The sequence below is a fragment of the Esox lucius genome, chromosome 24 (genome assembly GCF_011004845.1).
Source record: "Esox lucius isolate fEsoLuc1 chromosome 24, fEsoLuc1.pri, whole genome shotgun sequence".
NCBI lineage: Eukaryota > Metazoa > Chordata > Actinopteri > Esociformes > Esocidae > Esox > Esox lucius.
In genome coordinates, this window is record NC_047592.1 from 7,577,049 (window position 1) to 7,599,618 (window position 22,570).

Sequence of the window (22,570 nt, forward strand, 5' to 3'; positions counted from 1 at the left end):
AGGATGAGACAGAATAGTAGAGACTGGGAGGAGACAGAATAGTAGAGACTAGGAGGAGACAGAGTAGTAGAGATTGGGAGTAGACAGAATAGTAGAGAGTGGGAGGAGACGGAATAGTAGAGACTAGGAGGAGACAGAATAGTAGAGACTGGGAGGAGGCAGAATAGTAGAGACTAGGAGGAGACAGAATAGTAGAGACTGGGAGGAGACAGAATAGTAGAGACTAGGAGGAGACAGAATAGTAGAGACTGGGAGGAGACAGAATAGTAGAGACTAGGATGAGACAGAATAGTAGAGACTGGGAGGAGACAGAATAGTAGAGACTAGGAGGAGACAGAGTAGTAGAGATTGGGAGTAGACAGAATAGTAGAGAGTGGGAGGAGACGGAATAGTAGAGACTAGGAGGAGACAGAATAGTAGAGATTGGGAGTAGACAGAATAGTAGAGAGTGGGAGGAGACGGAATAGTAGAGACTAGGAGGAGACAGAATAGTCGAGAGTGGGAGGAGACAGAATAGTCGAGAGTGGGAGGAGAACAGAATAGTAGAGAGTGGGAGGAGACAGAATAGTCGAGAGTGGGAGGAGACAGAATAGTAGAGAATGGGAGGAGACAGAATAGTCGAGAGTGGGAGGAGACAGAATAGTCGAGAGTGGGAGGAGACAGAATAGTTGAGAGTGGGAGGAGACAGAATAGTAGAGAGTGGGAGGAGACAGAATAGTAGAGAGTGGGAGGACACAGAGAGAGTGAAAGTGCACATCATTGTCAGTCTGATGTCTTGGCACCAACGGGCATCGAGGCGAATGTAGGGCACAGGCAGGAACCATTGAGCAGGCGCCACTCCTTTCTCTTCCACTTCCACTTGGCAAGGCAGAGTGCCGTACATATTTGCCCTCTGCAACACACACACACACACTCTCTCTCTCTCTCTCTCTGTGTCATAATGGCCATGTTGATGATACTGTAAGTATCAAAGAGCCATGGACCAGAGCCAAGATGGAGCCCCAGAGCCTTAGTGCCGGGATATGTCCTGCGAGTTGCCACGAGTGTAGTGCATATTCACCTCCCTCCTTGGAAACTGATGTCCGTATTGGACAGGGGCCGTGGTTGACGCACAAGGGATGTAGCCGTGGGCAGTAGGTGCAGTCAGGGCCCTTTTCTCTCCGGCTTCCTGGCGCCACTGACATAATGTGCAGCTCCTTTACCCGTTTCACGTGGTTCATTTATCAACTAGCCCACTCCGTAGATGTGAAGAGTGGATGTGCATGGCTGCGTACTTATCTTAATACTGTAGGTGTGTGTGTCTGGGTGTGTGTGTACACGCAGTATGGTCAGAATATAATCTCAGTTACTAATTTTAAACAAGTTCATAGCTGTAAAATGTTATGAACATGGAAAACTGTGTCCAGCATCCCTGAGTGTGCGTGTGGTGTGTGGGAGTGTGTGCGAGTGTGTGTGGTGTGTGTGAGTGCGTGTGGTGTGTGGGAGGGTGTGTGGTGTTTGGGAGTGTGTTGGAATGTGTGGGGTGTGTGGGAGTGTGTGTGGTGTGTGGGAGGCTGTGTGGTGTTTGGGAGTGTGTGCAGTTTGTGGTGTGTGGGAGTGTGTGTGGTGTGTGGGAGTTTGTGTGGTGTGTTAGTGTGTGTGGTGTGTGTGAGTGCGTGTGGTGTGTGGGAGGGTGTGTGGTGTTTGGGAGTGTGTTGGAATGTGTGGGGTGTGTGGGAGTGTGTGTGGTGTGTGGGAGGCTGTGTGGTGTTTGGGAGTGTGTGCAGTTTGTGGTGTGTGGGAGTGTGTGTGGTGTGTGGGAGTTTGTGTGGTGTGTTAGTGTGTGTGGTGTGTGGGAGTGTGTGAGGCGCTGTGCTGCCCCATTGTCTTTTGATGGTGCTGCGTCTGTTGTCCTCGGTCTGTGGCTTTGACATTAGCAACCGTTCATCTGTCCATGTCGTTGCAGCAGTCTGTCCAGGCATCGCTGGGAAATATCGCCTGGAGGCCTGAAGTATATCGGCCCCTCGAACACAGCATGGACCCATAAAGTTGAATCTTACCGCAGCTGTGTTTTAAGCCACCAACACAGATGTGAGTGTCTCATAATAGATTTAAAAACAACGAGGTCCATTGATACTCGAATAAACAACGTGGCTTTCTGTATTGTCATCTAATGAGTCCACAGCACAGATTAGGCATCTGTTAAGACCCTAGGGCGCTGGTAATAGTGAATGTTTGTTTGGCTTAGTCTTGTCACATAATAGAGACAGACTGGTTTGAGACCTACAGATGTAAAGTATTTGGTGTCCATACACCTACCAGAGACAGACTGGTTTGAGACCTACAGATGTAAAGTATTTGGTGTCCATACACCTACCAGAGACAGACTGGTTTGAGACCTACAGATGTAAAGTATTTGGTATCCATACACCTACCAGAGACAGACTGGTTTGAGACCTACAGATGTAAAGTATTTGGTATCCATACACCTACCAGAAACAGACTGGTTTGAGACCTACAGATGTAAAGTATTTGGTATCCATTCACCCAGCAAATACATTCTAATTGTGAGGCCTGATGTATTCAGATTTCATGTAACACCCTACAGTGTATTAAACTCCAGCTCTGTTTTGGGAGCACTTTTTCCTTGGACACACAGTAAAGGCTCTGTATTGAGGGAGTGTGACTTATCACTCTGAGGAAACAGTTTGGAGTGACAGATCTGGTGTGAAACCTTTTTTGGCTCTGTGGATCTGGACATGCTGCACAGGACCTGATGAGCAGGTTCTCTCGGTCTTTAACACCTCACGGCTTAGTTGTTGGCGCCGTTGAGGTCGGCGAGAAGTGCCCAAGTGTGAGGTTAAACTTTTATCTTGTTTCTGAAGATGTTGGGTTTTCTTTTGGCTGGACAACAGCACCGCTACTAGGTGGTCAGTAATACTGCAACAGCACTGCTGAAGGTAATGAACGGGATGGTCGTCAGGACTTTTGTTGGTTGCTAGTCCAAAATGTTTCCAGGTCAGACGAAACCAGAACAAGCGCTGGTTAATGCATGAGAGGTTGGAGCGGTTCTCTAATAGGATTGTTCAGTTAAACACACACACACACACAGTCATGCCCCCCTCCAGCCTGCAATCATGACCACTTCTCCTTGGTATTCGGGCGCCCCATGCCTCCTTCCATCCCAAGGAATGGAGGGGAAGAGTCCATTCATTCTCCCCATCTCTCCATGGGCAGGGTGACAGCTGTGGCTCAACATTAACTAGGCTAGAGGTTGTTAAAGGACTGTGGCGCTCCATAGAAGCCTGTTTAGACTGGGCTCGCTCGGCCCTTACACACACACACACACACTCACAACTCGCTAAACCCTTAAACAGAACACAGACACCCAGGCCCGATTGGGAGGTCGGTGAAAGCAGAGCGGAGCCGGTTTTACATCGTGAGAGGCATAGTGATGGGTAGAGAGGCTAGAGCAGAGGAGGAAGAGAGCTAGGAGGAGAGACTTCAACAATACAGAAGAGAGGGGGGGACGGGAAACAGGGGTACTTCTAGAATTACGTATGAGACAGTGAATCTGCTTCAGCCCTAGCTTTCCCCTCATTGGCCGGTTTCCCCAAGTCCGAATGTAGCAGATGAGAGAGTCCTGGGCGTTCTGATTGGCTAATGAGTTGGTATCGATCATAGCTCAACCCTATAGGTGGTTAACCCTGTCTAACACCTAATGGTGATTGGTGGGACGGTAAGCTCAGAGTTCCTATCTTTAATGGGTTCCTTTTATGAGCTATAAAAGGGAATATTAAATAATCAATATGTTGTCCCCACGGCATAAGGGCTGAGCAGCGGTGATGTAGTGTCCTGGTGACCTTGAGATTGGGAATGTGTGTGTCTGTGTGTGTGTTTGTGTGTATGTATGTATGTGTGTGTGTGTGTCTGTGTGCCTACATACTGTACATCTGTGTATCCACAAACCATAAAACAGCAGAAGGTTCCGTCATCACGCCTCAACCCCATCAACTACATTACCCCCCCAATTTGGACAGTACCCCATTACCATTGCCCTACGTGACCTTTTCCTTACCTACTGCCTAAATGTGTGACCTCCAGCTTGACCTCCCCCCTCTCCCCTGCCAGGTGATCCTGGTGAGCTCGTCCATTAACGACCGTGACCAGATGCTGTTCATCAGTACGAACGAGGGCTCGTCGTTCCAGCGTCAGCCGCTCTCTTTCACCGCTGAGACCCTCCTCTTCCACCCCAAGGAGGAGGACAAGGCGTTGGCCTACTCCAAGGAGGGAAAGGTGGGTGAACCGCGGCTTGCCCATCCCAACCAGCACCTTCGGCTTAGTTTCTATTGTGGCAGATAAAGGCTGATTTATAATATATGAAGCTATGACAATACAACATACCAACTGCAACATGCAAAATTACAACATACTGTACAAAATTACAGCATACTATACAAAACTGTAACTTTACAACTTACTGTACAGAACTACCACATTACAACTTACTGTACAAAACTACCACATTACGACATATTGTACAAAACTACCACATTACAACATATTGTACAAAACTACAACATTACAACGTATATAACTACAGCATTACAACATAGTGAGCTAGAACAGTACAACATACACAACAACAATACTTCAACATACACAACTACAACCCTGTTTCTAAAAAAGTTGGGATGCTTTATAAATAAAAACAGAATGCAATGATGTGCAAATAATTTAAACCCTATATTCCATAGGAAATTGTACAAAAGCAACATATAAAATGTTGAAACTGAGAAATGTATTTGTTTCTTGAAAAATATATGCCCACTTTGAATTTGATGCCAGCAACACATTTAAAAAAAGTTGTGATAAGAGGCAACTAAAGACTAGAAAAGTTGTGTAATGCTAAAAAACTAAACCTGGTGGAATATCACTCGGCTAAATTAGGTCATTTGGCAGAAAGTCAGTAACATGAATGGGTATTAAAGATCATTCCAGAGAGGATGAGTCTGTCAGAAGTGAGGATGGGGAGGGGTTCACCACTCTGTGAAAGACTGTGCGGGCAAAGAGTGCAACAATTTAAGAATAACGTTTCTCAACTTAAAATTGCCAAGAGTCTATGGTACATCAATCTATGCTACATCTTATCATTAAAAGATTCAGAGAATCCAGAGAAATCTCTATATGCAAGGGACACAGCCGAAAACCAATATTGGATGCCCGTGATCTTCGTGCCTTCAGGCGGTAAGGCATTAAAAACAGACACGATTCTGTAGTGGAAATCACTTGTCTGTGAACACAGTACATCGCTGCATCCACAAATGCCAGTTAAAACTCTACCATGCAAACAGGAAACCATATATACAGTGGGGAGAACAAGTATTTGATACACTGCCAATTTTGCAGGTTTTCCTACTTACAAAGCATGTAGAGGGCTATAATGTTTATCCACAATGGGCAAGACCAGAGAGCTGTGTAAGGACATCAGGGATAAAATTGTAGACCTGCACAAGGCTGGGATGGGCTACAGGACAATAGGCAAGCAGCTTGGTAAAAAGGCAACAACCGTTGGCGCAATTATTAGAAAATGGAAGAAGTTCAAGATGACGGTCAATCTCCCTCGGTCTGGGGCTCCATGCAAGATCTCACCTCGTGGGGCATCAGTGATCATGAAGAAGGTGAGGGATCAGCCCAGAACTACAAGGCAGGACCTGGTCAATGACCTGAAGAGAGCTGGGACCACAGTCTCAAAGAAAACCATTAGTAACACATTACGCCGTCATGGATTAAAATCCTGCAGCGTACGCAAAGTCCCCCTGCTCAAGCCAGCACATGGCCAGAACGTCTGAAGTTTGCCAATGACCATCTGGATGATCCAGAGGAGGAATGGGAGAAGGTAATGTGGTCTGATGAGACAAAAATTTTGCTTTTTAGTCTAAACTCCACTCGCCGTTTTTGGAGGAAGAAGAAGGATGAGTACAACCCCAAGACCACCATCCCAGCCCTAAAGCATGGAGGTGGAAACATGATTCTTTGGGGATGCTTTTCTGCGAAGGTGACAGGACGATTGCACCGTATTGAGGGGAGGATGGATGGGGCCATGTATCGCAAGATCTTGGCCAACAACCTCCTTCCCTCAGTAAGAGCATTGAAGATGGGTCGTGGCTGGGTCTTCCAGCATGACAACGACCTGAAACACACAGCCAGGGCAACTAAGGAGTGGCTCCGTAAGAAGCATCTCAAGGTCCTGGAGTAGCCTTGTCAGTCTCCAGACCTGAAACCAATAGAAGAATTTTGGAGGGAGCTGAAAGTCTGTATTCCCCAGCAACAGCCCCTAAACCTGAAGGATCTGGTGAAGGTCTGTATGGAGGAGTGGGCCAAAATCCCTGCTGCAGTGTGTGCAAACCTGGTCAAGAACAACAGGAAACGTATGATCTCTGTAATTGCAAATACATTTATTATTTAAAAATCATACAATGTGATTTTCTAAATTTTTGTTTTAGATTCCATCACTCACAGTTGAAGAGTACCTATGATAAAATAACAGACTTCTACATGCTTTGTAAGTGGGAAAACCTGCAAAATCGGCAGTGTATCAAATACTTGTTCTTCCCACTGTATATGCTTATATAACAGATCCAGAACTGATGCCGCCTTCTCTGGGCCTAAGCTCATTTAACAAGGTGGAAGGTGGAAAACTGTCATGTGGTCTGACAAATCAAAATTTGAAATTATTTTTGGGAATCAATAATGGCACATCCTCAGGACTAAAGAGAAAAGGTACCATCTGGCTTCGTATCCGCACACAGTTCAAAAGTCAGCCATGATGGTATGGGGGTGCATTAGTGCGCATGGCGTGGGTGACTTGCATATCTGTGAAGGCACCATTAATGATTAACAATATATACAGGTTATGGAGTAACATATGCCACCATATGTGTGTGCAGCTGAAATCCTATATCAAGCAAGAATGGGAAAACATTTCACATACAAAACTACAGCAACTGGTCTCCTCAGTTCCCAAATGCCTACAGAGTGTTGTTGAAAAAGTGATGCAACAGTGGTTAATATGCCCCATCCCAACTTTTTTGAAACATGTTACTACCATCAAATTCAAAATGGGCATGTATTTTTCCAAAAACAATACCATTTCTCAGTTTTAACATTTGGTATGTTGCCTGTGTACTATTTTCATTTCACTATATGGATAAATGATTTGCACCTCATTGCATTCTGTTTTATTTCCATTTTGCACAGCGTCCCAATTTTTTGGGAAACAGGGTGGTACAACATACACTACATCATTTCAACTTCAAAGATTACAACATGCAAAACTATAATTTTCCAACATACAAAACTACGACATGGCAATATACACAACCACAACAGTATAAGATAAACAAAATTACAACATACAAAACAATAACATTACAACATAAAAATATATGACATACATAACTAGAATATTACAACATACAAAGTACGACATACAAAAATACAACATTTTTAAATATTCTAAAAGTTCTGGACTGAAGAATGACTGATAGTTTAGAGAGTCACAGCCGTTTTGGTGGATGAGGTCAGAGGAATTATGGACTTGGATGGTCACAGAGGAGGTAGGTAATTTATAAAACACCAAACTGGCTGACCAAGTGAAGAGATTATCCAGAAATCTCAGAGAACTCACAGACAGATGTCTCCAAGATCCCTTCTCAGAGAACTCACAGACAATATTCTCCAAGATCCTTCCTCAGATAAGTCACAGACAGCAGTCTCTAAGATCCCTGCTCAGATAAGTCACAGACAGCAGTCTCTAAGATCCCTGCTCAGATAACTCACAGTCACAGTTGCAACAGCATATGGAGGGACCTCCACTTTAATAATTTACAGTTAATTAAGCAAGGAATTCAATAAGGTTTTAATCTGTTCCATGTGGCCAGGCTACAGATGGAGAGCAGAAAGTAATTTAACGGTACAAAAAATAATTCTGCTAAAGAAAGAGACTGATAGGAGGCCCGTGTTGCCCTCCAGGAGCTCTGCCACCCTGTTAAAACCAATATATGTGTTGCCAAAGACATTTTTTGAGATAACTCCCATCAATGTTCTACTTTGAAGGTGTTGCCATGGTCAGGTTGGATTTGACATGGCTCTGGGTTACTTTTATTATGTTTGATAGTACCTGATTAAATCTGCCCCTGTGGACTTCTGAGAGATTCCATGTTTGTAAAGGTTCTCTATCTCCTGCTAAGGAGTGCCGACACACATACAATGCACTGTGTTTGTGTGTGTGTGTGTGTGTGTGTGTGTGTGTGTGTGTTTTAGTAGGCGAACGTGCACAGACTCGGTGGTGAAATCATTTTTGTGCTGTTCGCATGTCCACCTTCTGAGAAAATCCATACATTCTCATTATGAAGTAGATCAATAGCACGCACACACACACACACACACACACACACACACACACACACAGTCGTACTCACTCACATGGAATAGCCAACTAGGATTAATAGAAGTTGGCCTGCGGTAGGTGAACCGTAAAATCCACTAGAATTGACTTACTGGACTTCACACTCTCCTGTAGCGCCATCAGACACACATGGGGATGTACCAGGATGACACACAATGAAACCTGACGTAAAAATCAATTAAAATCATTCCGTTCACATCCATGTTCATTCATCTCCTGTTTGTCTGGCGTTTTTTTTTTTTTTTTTATTGCGTCACATCGCTGCTGAGCGAACAACTGTCGTGTAACCCCCTCCTCTGACAGGCTGAACGGTTTTCATTCACAGCTCTACGTGTCAACGGATTTGGGCCAGAAGTGGACCCTAATGCAGGAACGAGTGACCAAGGACAGAATCTTCTGGTATGATGTCTCTCTCAACACCACGCCCCCTCCATTCCTCTCTCACTCCATTCCACCCTCTGCTTTCCCTCCTTCCCATTCTTCCGCCCACTCTCTCCTCCCCTCAGTCCCCCTCCACCCACACTCCCTTGTCACCTCCCCCTCACCTGTTCTGAGCATGCCCAGAGATTGATACAGTACACAAAGAAAATGCCCATGTTGTTTTCTGATCTCGTAGAAACGGGCTGGTTCTAGATCAGTGGTTATGAAGCCTGTACTGCTGAGACATGGGCCAGGCGTGTGTTATCAGCTGGTTCTAGATAAGTGGTTATAAAGCCTCTAGTGTTGAGACATGGGGCAGGCTTAACTAATCCACAACTTATCCAAATTTTGTGGGTATGTTTCAAGTGCTTTTACTTCAAGCCCAAGTTATGACTAACATCTGAGTCTGTTTTGAATTTCCCTGCACAAATCCAGTTTTGTGCTTACTTATAGCCACAATGAAAAACTGCCCTCAAAAGCAATCTCCATATGCTTCACATGGATACCTTCTAGGAATCATTATACAACCTTTTTTATGATGTATTTATTGGCATGAGCTTGAGGAAATAAGAAATGAAAAGATTACGTGCGATATACGTAATTCACGACCACATTTGTGGACCTAACCACTGACTAACAGTAAAACATCACCACATCTGTTTGCTTTGGTCCAGTGATTCTCCATACAGTAGCTATAAGTCCCAACCCTTGTCTGTTCCAGTTTGAGACTGGTGTTTGTGAAAGGTTGAGACTAGCCTTAGTGAAACGTTCAGACTAGCCTCGGTACGTTTTTCATTTTTTCCCGGTCGAGTAGGATGATGGTATTTTTTGGTCTCAAACAAACCTAACACTGAAGGTGTGAAATAAATGTTTGAGCAGAGCCCATCTCTTTGTCTCATGTTTGCAGTTCTCAGGGACAAGACTAAATCTCAGGTTATAACACTTTAGGACCACATGACCTGACAAGGAACAACTTCCTGCACTACAAAGCAAACCTCTTAAAGCATCCATGTTTTCCAATAGATAAAAATGTGCTGATTGCGGGGGCTGGATTGGCCTTATCTCCCCTGCATGGCCAAACGCCCGTAAATGAGCATAAAAATGGTCTTGAGGTCAGTCCTTATAAATCAGGTTGATTTTAAAGACCAGACAGTGTCTGACAGGGTGGTCTGTCTGACAAGATGGAGGCTACAGCGACTGGGGCCATTTATAAGTCCGTCTTCCATACTTCAGAGTTGCATGTTAAACCATTTATATTCAGTAAGTGTTCCAGTCTAGTTGCTGTCCCATGAAATAGAAACGGGGTGAATTGGTCACAGATTCTGTGAAATTGTGGCTTGCCTTGGTTCTTGAGGTCAAGCACTGAGGCGAGCACAAACAGTGAACAAACCACATGAACACTGACTTACTGTCAAGGTGAGAGTATACAACCTTTTCTGATAGTTTTTCTCTCAGTCTCTCTCTATCTCTCCATCAGTCCATCATTCCTTCAATGTCTCTTTCCTTCAATCAATCTTTCCTTTAGTGTTTCTTGTCATCTCTCCCTCCGTCTCTCGCCATCTATCCTTTAGCGTTTCTTGTCATCTCTCCCTCCGTCTCTCGCCATCTATCCTTTAGCGTTTCTTGTCATCTCTCCCTCCATCTCTCTCCATCTTTCCTTCAATGTCTCTTGTCATCTCTACCTCCATCTCTCTCCATCTTCCTTTTAGTGTTTCTTGTCATCTCTACCTTTGTCTCTCTCTCCATCTTTCCTTTAGTGTCTCTTGTCATCTCTACCTTCAGTTCTCTCTCTCTCTACCACTTCTTTCTGCATTGTTCTCTCCGTCTTTTTCTCCATCTATCTCCCTCTCTCATTCTCCCCCTCCATCGCTCCGTCTTTCTATCCTGCTATTTCTCTCTCCCCTCTCGCGGACCTGCCTTCCTTCTTTATAGAGGACACATCTTCACATAGTATTTGCGTATTGCATATCCACGTCGTTGTGTGTCTGTGTTTTTTACAGAGCTGAGGGGATCTCCCTGACTCACTGATGACTTGGTATTAGATTCATTTCATTGGCCGAGCGGGAGCAGGGGGTGGGGGTTTCTGCCCAGTCAACCCAACGTTAACCTCCTGTTTTTCAGGTCCGTCGCCGGGGTGGACGTGGACCCTGACCTGGTGCATATGGAGATGCAGGACACCAGTGGAGGTACGGTGCTTTCCAGGGGTGGGGCCAGTTCAGGGGCGAAGACCAGTTCAGGGGCGGGGCCTGTTATAACACAACAGCCCGCCACACCGGGCAGTTTTGGCGTTTGCCAGAAAAAACAAGGCTCATTAGTGGTGCGTGCAAGAAGGGCATGCTAGCGTGCATGTTAGCAGGGCGTGTTAGCAGTGCGTGTTAGCAGGGTGTTTTAGCAGGGTGTGTACATGGCTTTGTGTCTGTGTGTTTTACAATGCTGTGCCATGTCTTCCTGCTTCCCGACCCATTTTCCCAGTGCCGACATGCAGAATGATACAATCTGGGACTGGAGAACTGAAGGAGTTAGGACAGTTTCTTTCCTGTCACTTAATTAAGTCACCAAAGGTCCCCACAATGAAACACATCATCCACCCCAGAAACGGTGTGGATCAACTCCCAAATCCCGGAGGTGTGCCTACAAACCCGCTGACAGGGGAGCCGACCATGCGGCACACGCCCCGGAACCTGTCACGCCGAACAAGCCTGTGCCGTGTTTTTCCCAGAGGACCAACAAGGATTTATGTCCTGACCAGCTGCCCCCGCCGAGAGCTCTCTTCCCTGGGCCAGACGGGGCCACATGGTCCCCCTTTCATACAACCTTCTCATTCCCCCTTCGTCATATGGCATCTCCCGCTTCCAGACGGATGGGTCAGACAAGTCCAGGCGACCAGGCGTGCTGCGCCAGGCTGTTCCCCCTGCGCCTCCCTGTCACCGCGGGTCCTGTCAAGGTTAAGCGGTGGCAGGTGCCAGGGGGACGTCAGGCAGGTGCTCTGGTCACGGCATAGCTGAACCCCAGACACAGGCCTAGTTGTAACGCGAAACCTGGGAGTCGCATTATGCTTGTGACCGGACATGGTGGGTTGGACGGGCGATGGGTCTGGCTGGGAGTCCGGGGCCGGGGGGGGGGGATCTGTGGTGGGCATTCTGTAAACTGACATGGGGTTTGGTGGGGTCACTGAGGCGGACGCTGTTGCCTAGGCGGGTTCCCACAGCAACAGGCAGAGGGCCGAGTCCGTCGTCACCTTGTCTTCCCCAGTTTTCACGTCGTCTACGCTGTGCTTGGCAAACAGATGGCTGCTGGCCAATGCCGAAATTCATATTATTACCTCGTCTTTTTCCCCCCTGAGGTTTTCAAATTCCAATCCACTACACTGTCGTTGTCCAAGTCACGATTCTGGGGTTGCTTAGCAGTCTTTCCGTGTCTCTGTCTCCTGCCGGTCGGTTTGCGTGCACCAGGTCTGTCGGTGAGCTGGGTGAATAAGTGTGTGTGTCACCAGCTGGAATTGAACCCTCAGCCAATCTAATTGCCTTTTAATGACTTGTTTCCATACATTTGCCAGTCCATTTGTCAGTTAGCCGTTCAAAAAACAAACAAACAAGTGAAGCAATAATAAACAACAAAGAGAAACGCTCATGGTACGAGACCTCACTTTAGGGGTAGAAAATGTGACTTGGGGAGTCGTGTTCAGCCTCTTCTCTCCGTGGCTAGCTTTTCACATCGGCTGGAGGGAAAGCTGCTCGAGAGGAGAAAAGAAGGGAGGACGGCTGGAGATTTCTCCGGGGTGGGGGTGGGCACTACTGACAGTGTTGCTGATGTAGCTGGTATAGTGAAATGCAATATGGGTGGCGTTGTGACAGGGGCTAACCCCACTCAGCCTTTCGGTGTGAGGCCAGCCCTAATCCCATGGCATTTGGACTGGAGAAAAGTCATGTGGCTGTTGAAGGTCTATTAACCCCCCTTCTGTCCTCCGGATAACTTTCAACATGTCTGTTTATCCATTCTCACAGTGTGTCTAATCTCTCTCCCTTCGTCTCTCTCTCCCTCACCCCGGTCTCTCCCTCACCCCGGTCTCTCCCTCACCTCTCTCTGTCCATGTCTGTCTCCCTCTTGATCTCTCTGAGTGCCTTTGGGAAGTATTCAGACCGCGTCACTTTCTCCAAATTATTTTATATCATAGACTTAATTTATGATTGATTTAAAAAGAAATTGCCAATTTATATGGAATACCTTAAGACAAAGCATTAGGTTTGAAGAGAAATGTTTGGCAATTTATTGAAAATAATTAACTGAAATATCTCTTGCACATACATAGTCAAACCCTTTACTTTGTAGAAGCGCCTCCATCTAGCCACTCTGCCATAAAGACATGACTGATGGAGTGCTTCAGGCAGGTTCTCCCTCTGGTTCTCCTTCTGGCAGGTTCTCCCATCTCTGCAGAGATACTCTGATGCTCTGTTAGAGTGGCCATTGGGTTCTTGGTCACCTCCCTTTTTACCTGGGTTTCTGAGTTTGGACAGCTAGCTCAAGGAATAGTTGTGTTATATTATCTAAACTTCTTCCATTTCACAGTGATGGAGCCCTCTGTGCTCCTGGGAACTTTCACTGCTTTAGCAATTTTTTTTTTAACCTTACCTAGAAGCTATGCTTTGATGTAATTATATCTCGGAGATTTACTGTGAGTTTGTTGGACTTTGTAAATCATCTCCAAGAAATTGAATTTGCTACAGGTGAACTCTAATCAATTTCTAGAGACATCTTAAGAAATGATCAAAGGACGCATAGGATAGGATGCATCTGAGGTCAATTTAGAGTTTCATTGCAAAGGGTCTACTTGTCCAATAAGCCATTATGGAGTATTGTATATATATATATATCAATGGCAAAAAAAAATAATATATATAATCAATTATAAATAGTCTATAACACAAAATGTGGAGAAGGTGAAGGGGTCGGAATACTTTCCCAAGGCACTGTATCTGTTTCTCTCTTATAGACAATGATCAAAAATGGCCACACATAAACATCATTGACACTAGTTATTCCTGTAAAAAAAAAATCCCCTTTTTCTCTCCCCCCCACCAGGGTATCTGTACGTAACCTGCCTGATCCAGAACTGCTCTGACAAAATGGTGACGGCTCAGTTCCTAGGAAAGATCGACCACAACTCTCTCATCGTGCAGGATGACTACATCTTCGTCAAGGTGAAAACCAACGTTCACACAACCCCTCGTGTCTTGTGTTGGTTATAATAATACTGTTGTTCATTAGTGGCTTGGTTGAGTGATACTGTTTTTCATTGGTGGCTTGGTTGAGTGATGCTTTTTTTCATTGGTGGCTTGGTTGAGTTACCTCTCTTAACACTCTTTGGCATTTAGATTTGACGTGATTGCATTCAGACTTTTTAGTTCAGAATTTTTTACAGTGCGTAAAGTAAAAAAAAAAAACATTATCAGTTCACATTGTGCATTTCTTATGTAACGCCAATGAAGCAAATTGAAATGAAATGGAGAAAATGACAGAAAGAGATAAAGGTGGGTAGAGAGAGAGAGGAGGGAGGAGGAGAGAGCGAGAGAGAAACAGGGGTACAGACCGAGAGAGTATTTTAAAATCTCATTTTGTATAGTGGTCTGGGCAGGGTCAATATTACCACTAGATTGGACTTTCTTCCCCAGGGATTATCTCCAGAGGATTACCTACCACTGGGGAAGGACGACACAGTCACACATACGGGGGAACAACCACACACACACGTAGATGTACGCATGCAGATATGCATGCGCACACAAAGACCCTGCACACACACACACGTACACACCCAGACACATACACACACACACCCATAATGTAATACCAGTTGCTTGTGTAAATTGTATGCTCTTGTCAGATGCTCGAATCAGTTGTACGCTGGTGTCAGTTGTATGCTGGTGTCTGTTGTACGCTGGTGTCAGTTGTACGCTGGTGTCAGTTGTACGCTGGTGTCAGTTGTATGCTGGTGTCAGTTGTATGCTGGTGTCTGTTGTACGCTGGTGTCAGTTGTACGCTGGTGTCAGTTATATGTTGGTGTCAGTTATATACCCTGTGTCTGTGGGATAATGTTTGGCTATAGGATGCTGAGCAGTATGGAGCTACAGACAAACTGTCAGTGCCCTCACATACTAGCACGCCACACTCACACAGAAACACACGCACACACGTATAGTGCCTGCTCAGCCTCCCTGGTTGGATAGAGGCCGTCTTCTAGGCATTTACTGTTCTTCCACCTAGTGATATCAGGGCCCGCATCCACACATCACCTTTAAAGTAAGACTGCTCTTCGGATTTGCTGTTTCTCATCGTCGTGTCGGTAAAATCTCCAACTGATCCCGAATCAGCGGCGTAGACTGGAGACAAACACCCAAGCGGTGTGCATTGAGCCAACACTGGTGATCTCTCACGGCACTGACGTTCATGCTTCCAAACCACGCCGTAAAATATGATGTATGTTTTTCTTTCTTTTCTTTTTTTTCGGGTCAGCACTCGTCCTCGCAGATTGGCCGATTCCGGCTCAGCCTGTCACAGCACAACTTTATCATTACGTAGCAGCCACCTGCCGGGATTTGTTTGCCCTTGCTCTCTCTTTATCAAACTCTCTTTCTCTATTACACTCCCTCTCCCTCTCTCCTCCCCTCTCCTCTCCTCTCCCTCTATCCTCTCTTTCCTGCCCTCCCCCTCTCCCTCTCTCCCTCTCTCCTCCCCTCTCCCTCTATCCTCTCTTTCCTGCCCTCCCCTCTCCCTCTCTCTCTCTCTCTCCATCTCTCTCCTGCTCAGGTAGCATTCTGCTGAGCTCATCTGTCTGTTGTTGCGCTGTTATGATGACTCAGGTGATAACAGATGGTGCTCTCCACAGTTTGCACTCCTGGTCACGGTGGCTGCATGCCTGGTGTGCTCATCTACCCTCTTTCTATCACTCTCTTTTTCCCGTTTCTCTCCCTTCTTTCTCCTGTCTGTCTCGCTCTCTTTCTTTTCCTGTCAGAAGGGACAGGCAGAGTAGATCAGTCAAGTATGTAGCGTATGCTAACACTATTAAGCGTATGCTAACACTGTAAACAATTTCAGTTGTTTCCACTAACTAGTAGTTACTAGTTCCACTGCCTTTTCAGTTTACGCAACTAGTTTTGCCCAAGTATTACCTGAACTTATAATTTTTGTTTGGCCCAAACCTAGTTCCAAATTAACATTCTGTGTTTAGTCAAATTGCGTCGTGTTCATTCAGCTACAAATTACTCTTTTTGTATCTTAACCAGAAAAAAGCTGTGGAATTAGTCGCTAAATATTATCTGTTGAAGCTACTGACACAACATTCTTAATTAAGATGAATTTTTTAGAACTGAATTCAAAGCTTCAAAACAACTGAAAGTGTTGTATTTTGTTAGCTCTTAGTCAATGATATATTGACAATATGCCACAAACCCCCCCATGCCATTGCTTTATTGTATAATATTTGAGAGAGTTTGTCACTGACAAGGCAGTGTTTCCCGTTCCATCTGTTACCTAGGTGACCACTGGAAACCGCACCAAGCACTACGTATCGTACCGGCGGAACGAGTTTGTCCAGATGAGGTTCCCTAAATACGCCCTCCCAAAGGTAGGTAACCTTGAAATGGTAGAGCACGTTGCTTGTAACCCCAGGGTTGTGGGTTCCCACTGTAGACCCGGTATGAAAAGCTCTTAATATGTACTCATCCACTACAGCTTTTTCGCTCTGGATTTGCGCGTTTCTCAAATGTTGCAAATCGAAAAATATAATATTCCTAATATCATATTATTAAATATATAATATCAACAGCACATGCATGTGAAGTCACATGCTAAGCGACATAATGTGTTTCTTCTCAAGCAGGCAGGAACTTTTTTTCTAGTCAGTGTTTGTGGCCCAAGGGGCAGTTTTAGCATGACGCTGGCTAAGTGTTATTGAACAACATTGATTGGAGGGCAGAGTACGGGAGTCTGCTTTCCAAAACACCAGAGAGTGGGCGGGGGAGGGGCGTTCACATGCACGTGGGCGCGCACACACACACACACACACACACACACACTCTCCCGAGGGCTCACGTGGGCTCTCTAAGGAAGACACACAGAGATACCCTTCCTGCTTCCAGAGGTGTTTCACTGATGAGAATCTGCCTTCAGCATCCCCCCCCCTGAGGGGAGGGGGCAGAGAATCGACTGTCCTGGCGGCCATGGAGAGCCTGGGTGGGGGCTTGGTTCTCCACCGCCTCAGCTCAGCATGTACAGTGGGGCCTGTTAGCAGCTGATTGAACAGAGAGGATGGAGCGATTTAAGGAAAGAAAGCACGGTGAAGAGGAGAGAGAGGGAGATCAGGGGGGAAATGAACTTAGCAACATTGTGCGTTTTGGTGTGCCAGCATGAGAGAGAGAGGGAGGAGAGAGTGAGAGAGGGAGGGAGGAGAGGGAGAGAGGGAGGAGATTGTGAGTGAGGGAGAAAGAGAGAGAGCGGGGAAGAGAAAGAGGAAGAGAGTGAGAGAGAGGAGAGACAGAGGGGAAAAGAGAGGGAGAAGAGAGAAAGAGGGGAAGAGAGGGAGGGAGAAGAGAGACACTGTGTTTATGAAGCTGTGTGTTTTCAGTGAATTATTTAAAAGCTTTTAAAAAATGCAAAACCAATCTGAGAGCGGAGTTAGTCCTCCTGAAGTTATGGATTATCAGCCCCTGCAAGGCGGTGCTGTTTGCTCGTCTGACGAGCCGCTAGACTGTGAAATCACAGGAGATAATTGTCACTTTGTCTTCCAGTGTTTGATCCTTTCTCTTTCTCTCCATGGCTCCCCATTTCTCTCTCTGTCCCTCTGTATTTCTCTCATTTCCTTTCTCTTTCACCGTTCGTATCTCTTTCCTCTCTGACTGTCTCAAAATGTCCCCTTGTCGTTCCTCTCTCTTCATCCATCCTTGTATTGACAACCCTGTCGTGGTCTGAGTCTTTTCTCCTCCTGTGTCTTGGGCTCTCACTTCCACTCTGTTTTGTCTTTTTGTTCCACACTCAATCCATTTCCTCTCTTCGTCTGTCTCTAACCTGGTTAGCCTGTATGGCCACATGTCTGTATGGGAGTGAAGAATGTCTGTATGGCAGTGAATGGAAAGATGCGGCAGTAATGTTTGTGCATATTATATTCTGCTACTTTACTCTTGGGTTTAACACAAAGCCACCACACCGTGTCGGTGGAAGCATCCTGCCAAAAAATCTTTACATTATAATTTAATGTGTTTTATTAGCATATAACATTTGTAGAAAACCTTTTATGGTATTTCCGTACTTGTTTTGCACTCAACTGATCATTTCAAATGTATTTAATTAATACACCTAAATGCAAGTCAAATTCTTGAGGTTAACATTAAATATTTTAAATATAATTAACATTTCAAATGTAGATAATTATACATATATTTCAACATATATTTCCTCTTGGGTTTTTCTCCGACAGAAATATCAACTTGTACACTAACAAAGTTTCTCAATTCAGCTATGCTAAGAGCGTTTTTAATTCAGCTATGCTAAAGACGTTTCTCATTCAAGCTATGCTAAGGACGTTTCTCATTCAAGCTATGCTAAGGGCGTTTCTCCATTCAGCTATTCTACGGATGTTTCTCCATTCAGCTATGCTAAGCAAGTTTTTCCATTCAGCTATGCTAAGCAAGTTTTTCCATTCAGCTATGCTAAGCAATTTTCTCAATTCAGCTACTCCAAGGGACTTTCTCCGTTTAGCCATGCTAAAGATGTATCTCCATAAAGCGACGCTAAGGAAGTGTGTCCATTCACACTTTTAAGGATGGTTCTATAGATATTTATGTAAAATCCAAACGGTCGTTCAACAGCAGATCAGTAGTTGCCTAAAGCAGGTCGTTACTTTACATCCGAAAGTGTGCATTTAGGGTCCAGGCCCTGTGTTATTTTACCCAAGGACAGGCCCTTGTTTATGGGGCTACCACTGACAATGACAGATGGTCTGGGGTGGAGAGTTAGGGTGAGATAAGGAGCACTGTGGCTAGCGGACAGTCCAGAGGAGGAAAGAGTGCGGGGAGCTGATAGATTTGCTTTTTTATAGCTTAAGAAAGCAATTATAAATCTATTATATATAGACAGATATCTTGCATTGGTAAAAAAAAAAAAATATTGCTATTTAGTGAGCCAATCTGTGATTGTCCACGTGTGGTGAAAACGTTGGTGTGAAATGTTAGCCATAGCGGTAGCACGTCTTCGCGTTCTGTTTTCATTTCCATTTTACACAACTTCTTTGGAAACGGGCGTTGTAAATGACCAATGGCTAATAACCCCTTGTTAATGGTTTATCCTGGATTTATTTAACCTTATAATAAAGTGTTGCCCATTGTAGTTGGAAGGGGCCATGATATACTGCTTTTTCAGCGTTTGCGTCTTGTTTAGTGCTGCTCCAAAAGGCCTAACTCAACCTGCAACTGTCTGTCTCAGCACACCAATGTTCAGTCAGGACTTGCATGAGATCATGTACTGTGTACATGCCTTGTGCTCAACATCCCATTCTGAGGATAGCGATAACAATGACATCATACAGTTCCCAACATTAGGCATCTGGAATGTATTCAGGTCTTTTCTTCGGCAACACCGTCGACCACGCATTGTTTTCCCTCACTAGGAGCTAGCTTATCAGCACATTTTCACCTCAGAAGTAAAAAAACAGTTTAAGCGTTGGGTCGCGCGTGTGCGCTAACATTTGCCCGTGCAGTTGCATTTGAATTGAGTGCCAGTGTTCAGCCACTCGTCTGCTGTGTGTCCACGACAACGGTGTGCACGACAACGGTACAAGGGATTCACAGTGGCCTTGGAGCGCCGTGACACGGGTGGGCGGATATACACGTGTTTGCGAGTTGGAGTGTGCACACTCGTCCATGCCGAGTCCTCAGACACAATGCACTGCGGAAGAGATGTGTGGAAACAAACAGGGTCGGACTTTAGCGGTGTACAAGGGGAATTGGGAACACAAACACGGCACGCGCACGCTTTGATGTAGTCACGTAGACACGCGCGCACACAAACAGTTGGGGAATAATTGGACACTGACACAGTTTTGTTATTTTGGCTGTTTACCAAAATATATTCAAGTTAGTTAAATAATGAATATGGCCATAAAGTGTCTCTCAGCTTTAATATGAGGGTATTCACATCCAAATTGGAGGAAGGGTTTAGGAGTTACAGCTCTTTAATATGTAGCCCCCTCTTTTTCAAGGGACCAAAAGTAATTAGACAATTGACCCAAAAGCTGTTTCATGGACAGGTGTGTGTTTCATGGACAGACTTTTTACAATTAAACATGTAAAAAGTTAATTCCAGGTGTGGTATTCGCATTAATTTGGAAGCTGTTTCTGTGAACCCACAAAATGCGATCAAAGGAGCTCTCAATGCAATTGAAACAGACCATCCTTAGGCTGCAACTTTTGTTTTTTAATCCATCAAAGAGATAGCAGGAACACTAAGAGTGGCCAAATCAACCGTTTGGTACATTCAGAGAAAAAAACAACGCACTGGTGAGCTCTGCAACACAAAAAGACCTGGACATCCACGGAAGACACCAGTGGTGGATGATCGTAGGATACTTTCCATGGTAAAGCAAAAACCCCATCACAGCATCCAGACAAGTGAAGAACAGTCTCCAAAGAAAAGACTTCACAAGAGCAAATACAGAACGTTCACCACAAGGTGAAACCATTCATAAGCCTCACAAATATAAAGGCCAGATTAGACTGATGTGACAGGAGACAGAAGCAGCCGGATGAATTCTGAAGTATATAGGGTTATATTCCTTGCTCAGATTCAGCCAAATTCAGGGAAGTACATTGGATGGCGTTCGACTTTACAGATGGACAATGACCCAAAACATACTGTGAAAGCAACCCAGCAGTTTTTATGGCAAAGAAGTGGAATATTCTAAAATGGCCGAGTGAATAACCTGATCTCAAAATGATCGAGCATGCATTTCACTTGCTGAAGACAAAACTTAAGGTAGAAAGACCCACTAACAAACAACAAATGAAGACAGCTGCAGTAAAGGCCTGGCAAAGCATCATGAAGGAGGAAACCCAATGTTTGGTGATGTCCATGCATTACAAACTTCAAGCAGTCGTTGCCTTCAAGGGATTCTTGACAAAGTATTAAAAGTGAACTTCATTTATGATTGTGTTAATTTGTCCAATTACATTTGAGCACCTGAAATATGCGGACTGCGTATGAAAATTATTACAATTCCTAAAAGTTTCATATATTCCATATGTTTTTTGTTCAAGACCTTGAATCTGCTCTTCAATTGCATCTCGGTTGTTTCATTTCACAGTCATTGTGGTGGCGTACCAAGAAAAATTATTAAAATTATAATTCCGGACCAAATATTTCTGGACCTGTACATCTTAAAAAGTTAGCACACATACTTACACATACTCACATACACACATCTAGACACATAAACACACACCCACACACATGAACACGCACAAACATCTACACGTATAAATACACACACACACACACACACACACATGTCTAGACACAAACCCTTACGAACACGGTTTTAATTACTTCATCAAATTCTGAGCTGTCTAGAGGTTCAGTTTCACTCTCAGTGTAGAAAGTTCCAGAATACAGCAATGAGAAAACACTGGTTATTCTCTCACTCTCCCCACTCTCTCCCTTCTCTCTCTCTCTTTCTCTCTCCCTCTCTCTCTTTCTCTCTCTCTGTCTGTATCGCTCTCTGCTCTGCTATTGACGAATGGCTTTCTGCCTGGAGGCATCTTAATGGGCTGGCTGAGTGTTCGTTCGCCCAAATTCACCATGACCTAGTTTGTGTTTCCCGTCAAAGAAAATAAATTCTCCCATTTTTGCCAGTGCATCCTCGCACTGTGGCAAAGACACAAAACCAGCAGGGCGTCCATCTTCAAGAACTTTCCGGAGAATGTTGTTAGTCAGTTCTTTGTAGTGGCTCATCAATAAATTGAACCTGAGTGAAAGGAAAGAATCGCTCGGTGAAAAAAAAATCCAGACTCATTCGATTACATTTACGAATAGACCGGCGAATGAAACGGTAAACACAGGTCCCCAGGAGGCTTCTCTGTGTCCTGGATTAATATGACCAATAAAGGAGCTGGGTTAGAGTGTCTTTTGTGATCCTCGAAAGCCAAGTCTATTTTTTTTTTTTTACAAACATTTCCACTGAGTGCAAGTGGTTTGAGTGATGAACTGTTGGACGGAATCTTTGGAAAGCTGAGACCTTCTAGGTTAAAGTAATATTTATTTTATTTTATTATATATTCTCAGATATTCACTAGCCAAAAATGGGTTTCTGTAGTTACAGTATTCCAGGGATATTTGTATTCTTTTTTTTGGAAGGCCAACATTTTGGCAAATATTGTTTGGTTTTCAGTAGTTGTTTCTGGTTGTCCTAAAAGACAATAGCCAGGACTTAAAAGCATCCCGTGTGTACAATCTCAGTTGGAGGGCGTTTCATCTACGTTCACTATCAGACATTTACTTCCCAAGTGTCATGCCTGTATTGTTTGAATACAGCTCACGGCAGATATTGTAACAGTCGTATCTTGTTGGCCCCCGTAACGCGTGGAGGTGTCTCCGTGGAGGGCCACTGCGGCCCTCTTCACTTCCCCTGAGGCTTGACTGGTTTAGCTCATCTCCATC

The 22,570-nt window shown here is 44.8% G+C and overlaps 1 protein-coding gene across 11 annotated transcripts in view; it reads left to right on the forward strand.

Annotated features, from left to right (window-relative positions):
• sorcs2 (sortilin-related VPS10 domain containing receptor 2) overlaps positions 1 to 22,570 on the forward strand; it is a 218,281-nt gene that overhangs the window by 174,519 nt on the left and 21,192 nt on the right. For 10 of the 11 annotated variants that reach the window (XM_034290628.1, XM_010888014.5, XM_010888010.5 and 7 more), the window contains 5 exons: positions 4,111 to 4,275; positions 8,775 to 8,848; positions 10,991 to 11,055; positions 13,949 to 14,067; positions 16,401 to 16,490. In XM_034290628.1, coding sequence (XP_034146519.1) covers positions 4,111 to 4,275; positions 8,775 to 8,848; positions 10,991 to 11,055; positions 13,949 to 14,067; positions 16,401 to 16,490 — 513 coding nt within the window. Of the gene's footprint in view, positions 1 to 1,996; positions 2,071 to 4,110; positions 4,276 to 8,774; positions 8,849 to 10,990; positions 11,056 to 13,948; positions 14,068 to 16,400; positions 16,491 to 22,570 lie in introns of those variants that run through there. The other variant, XM_034290625.1, reaches the window with a different exon arrangement.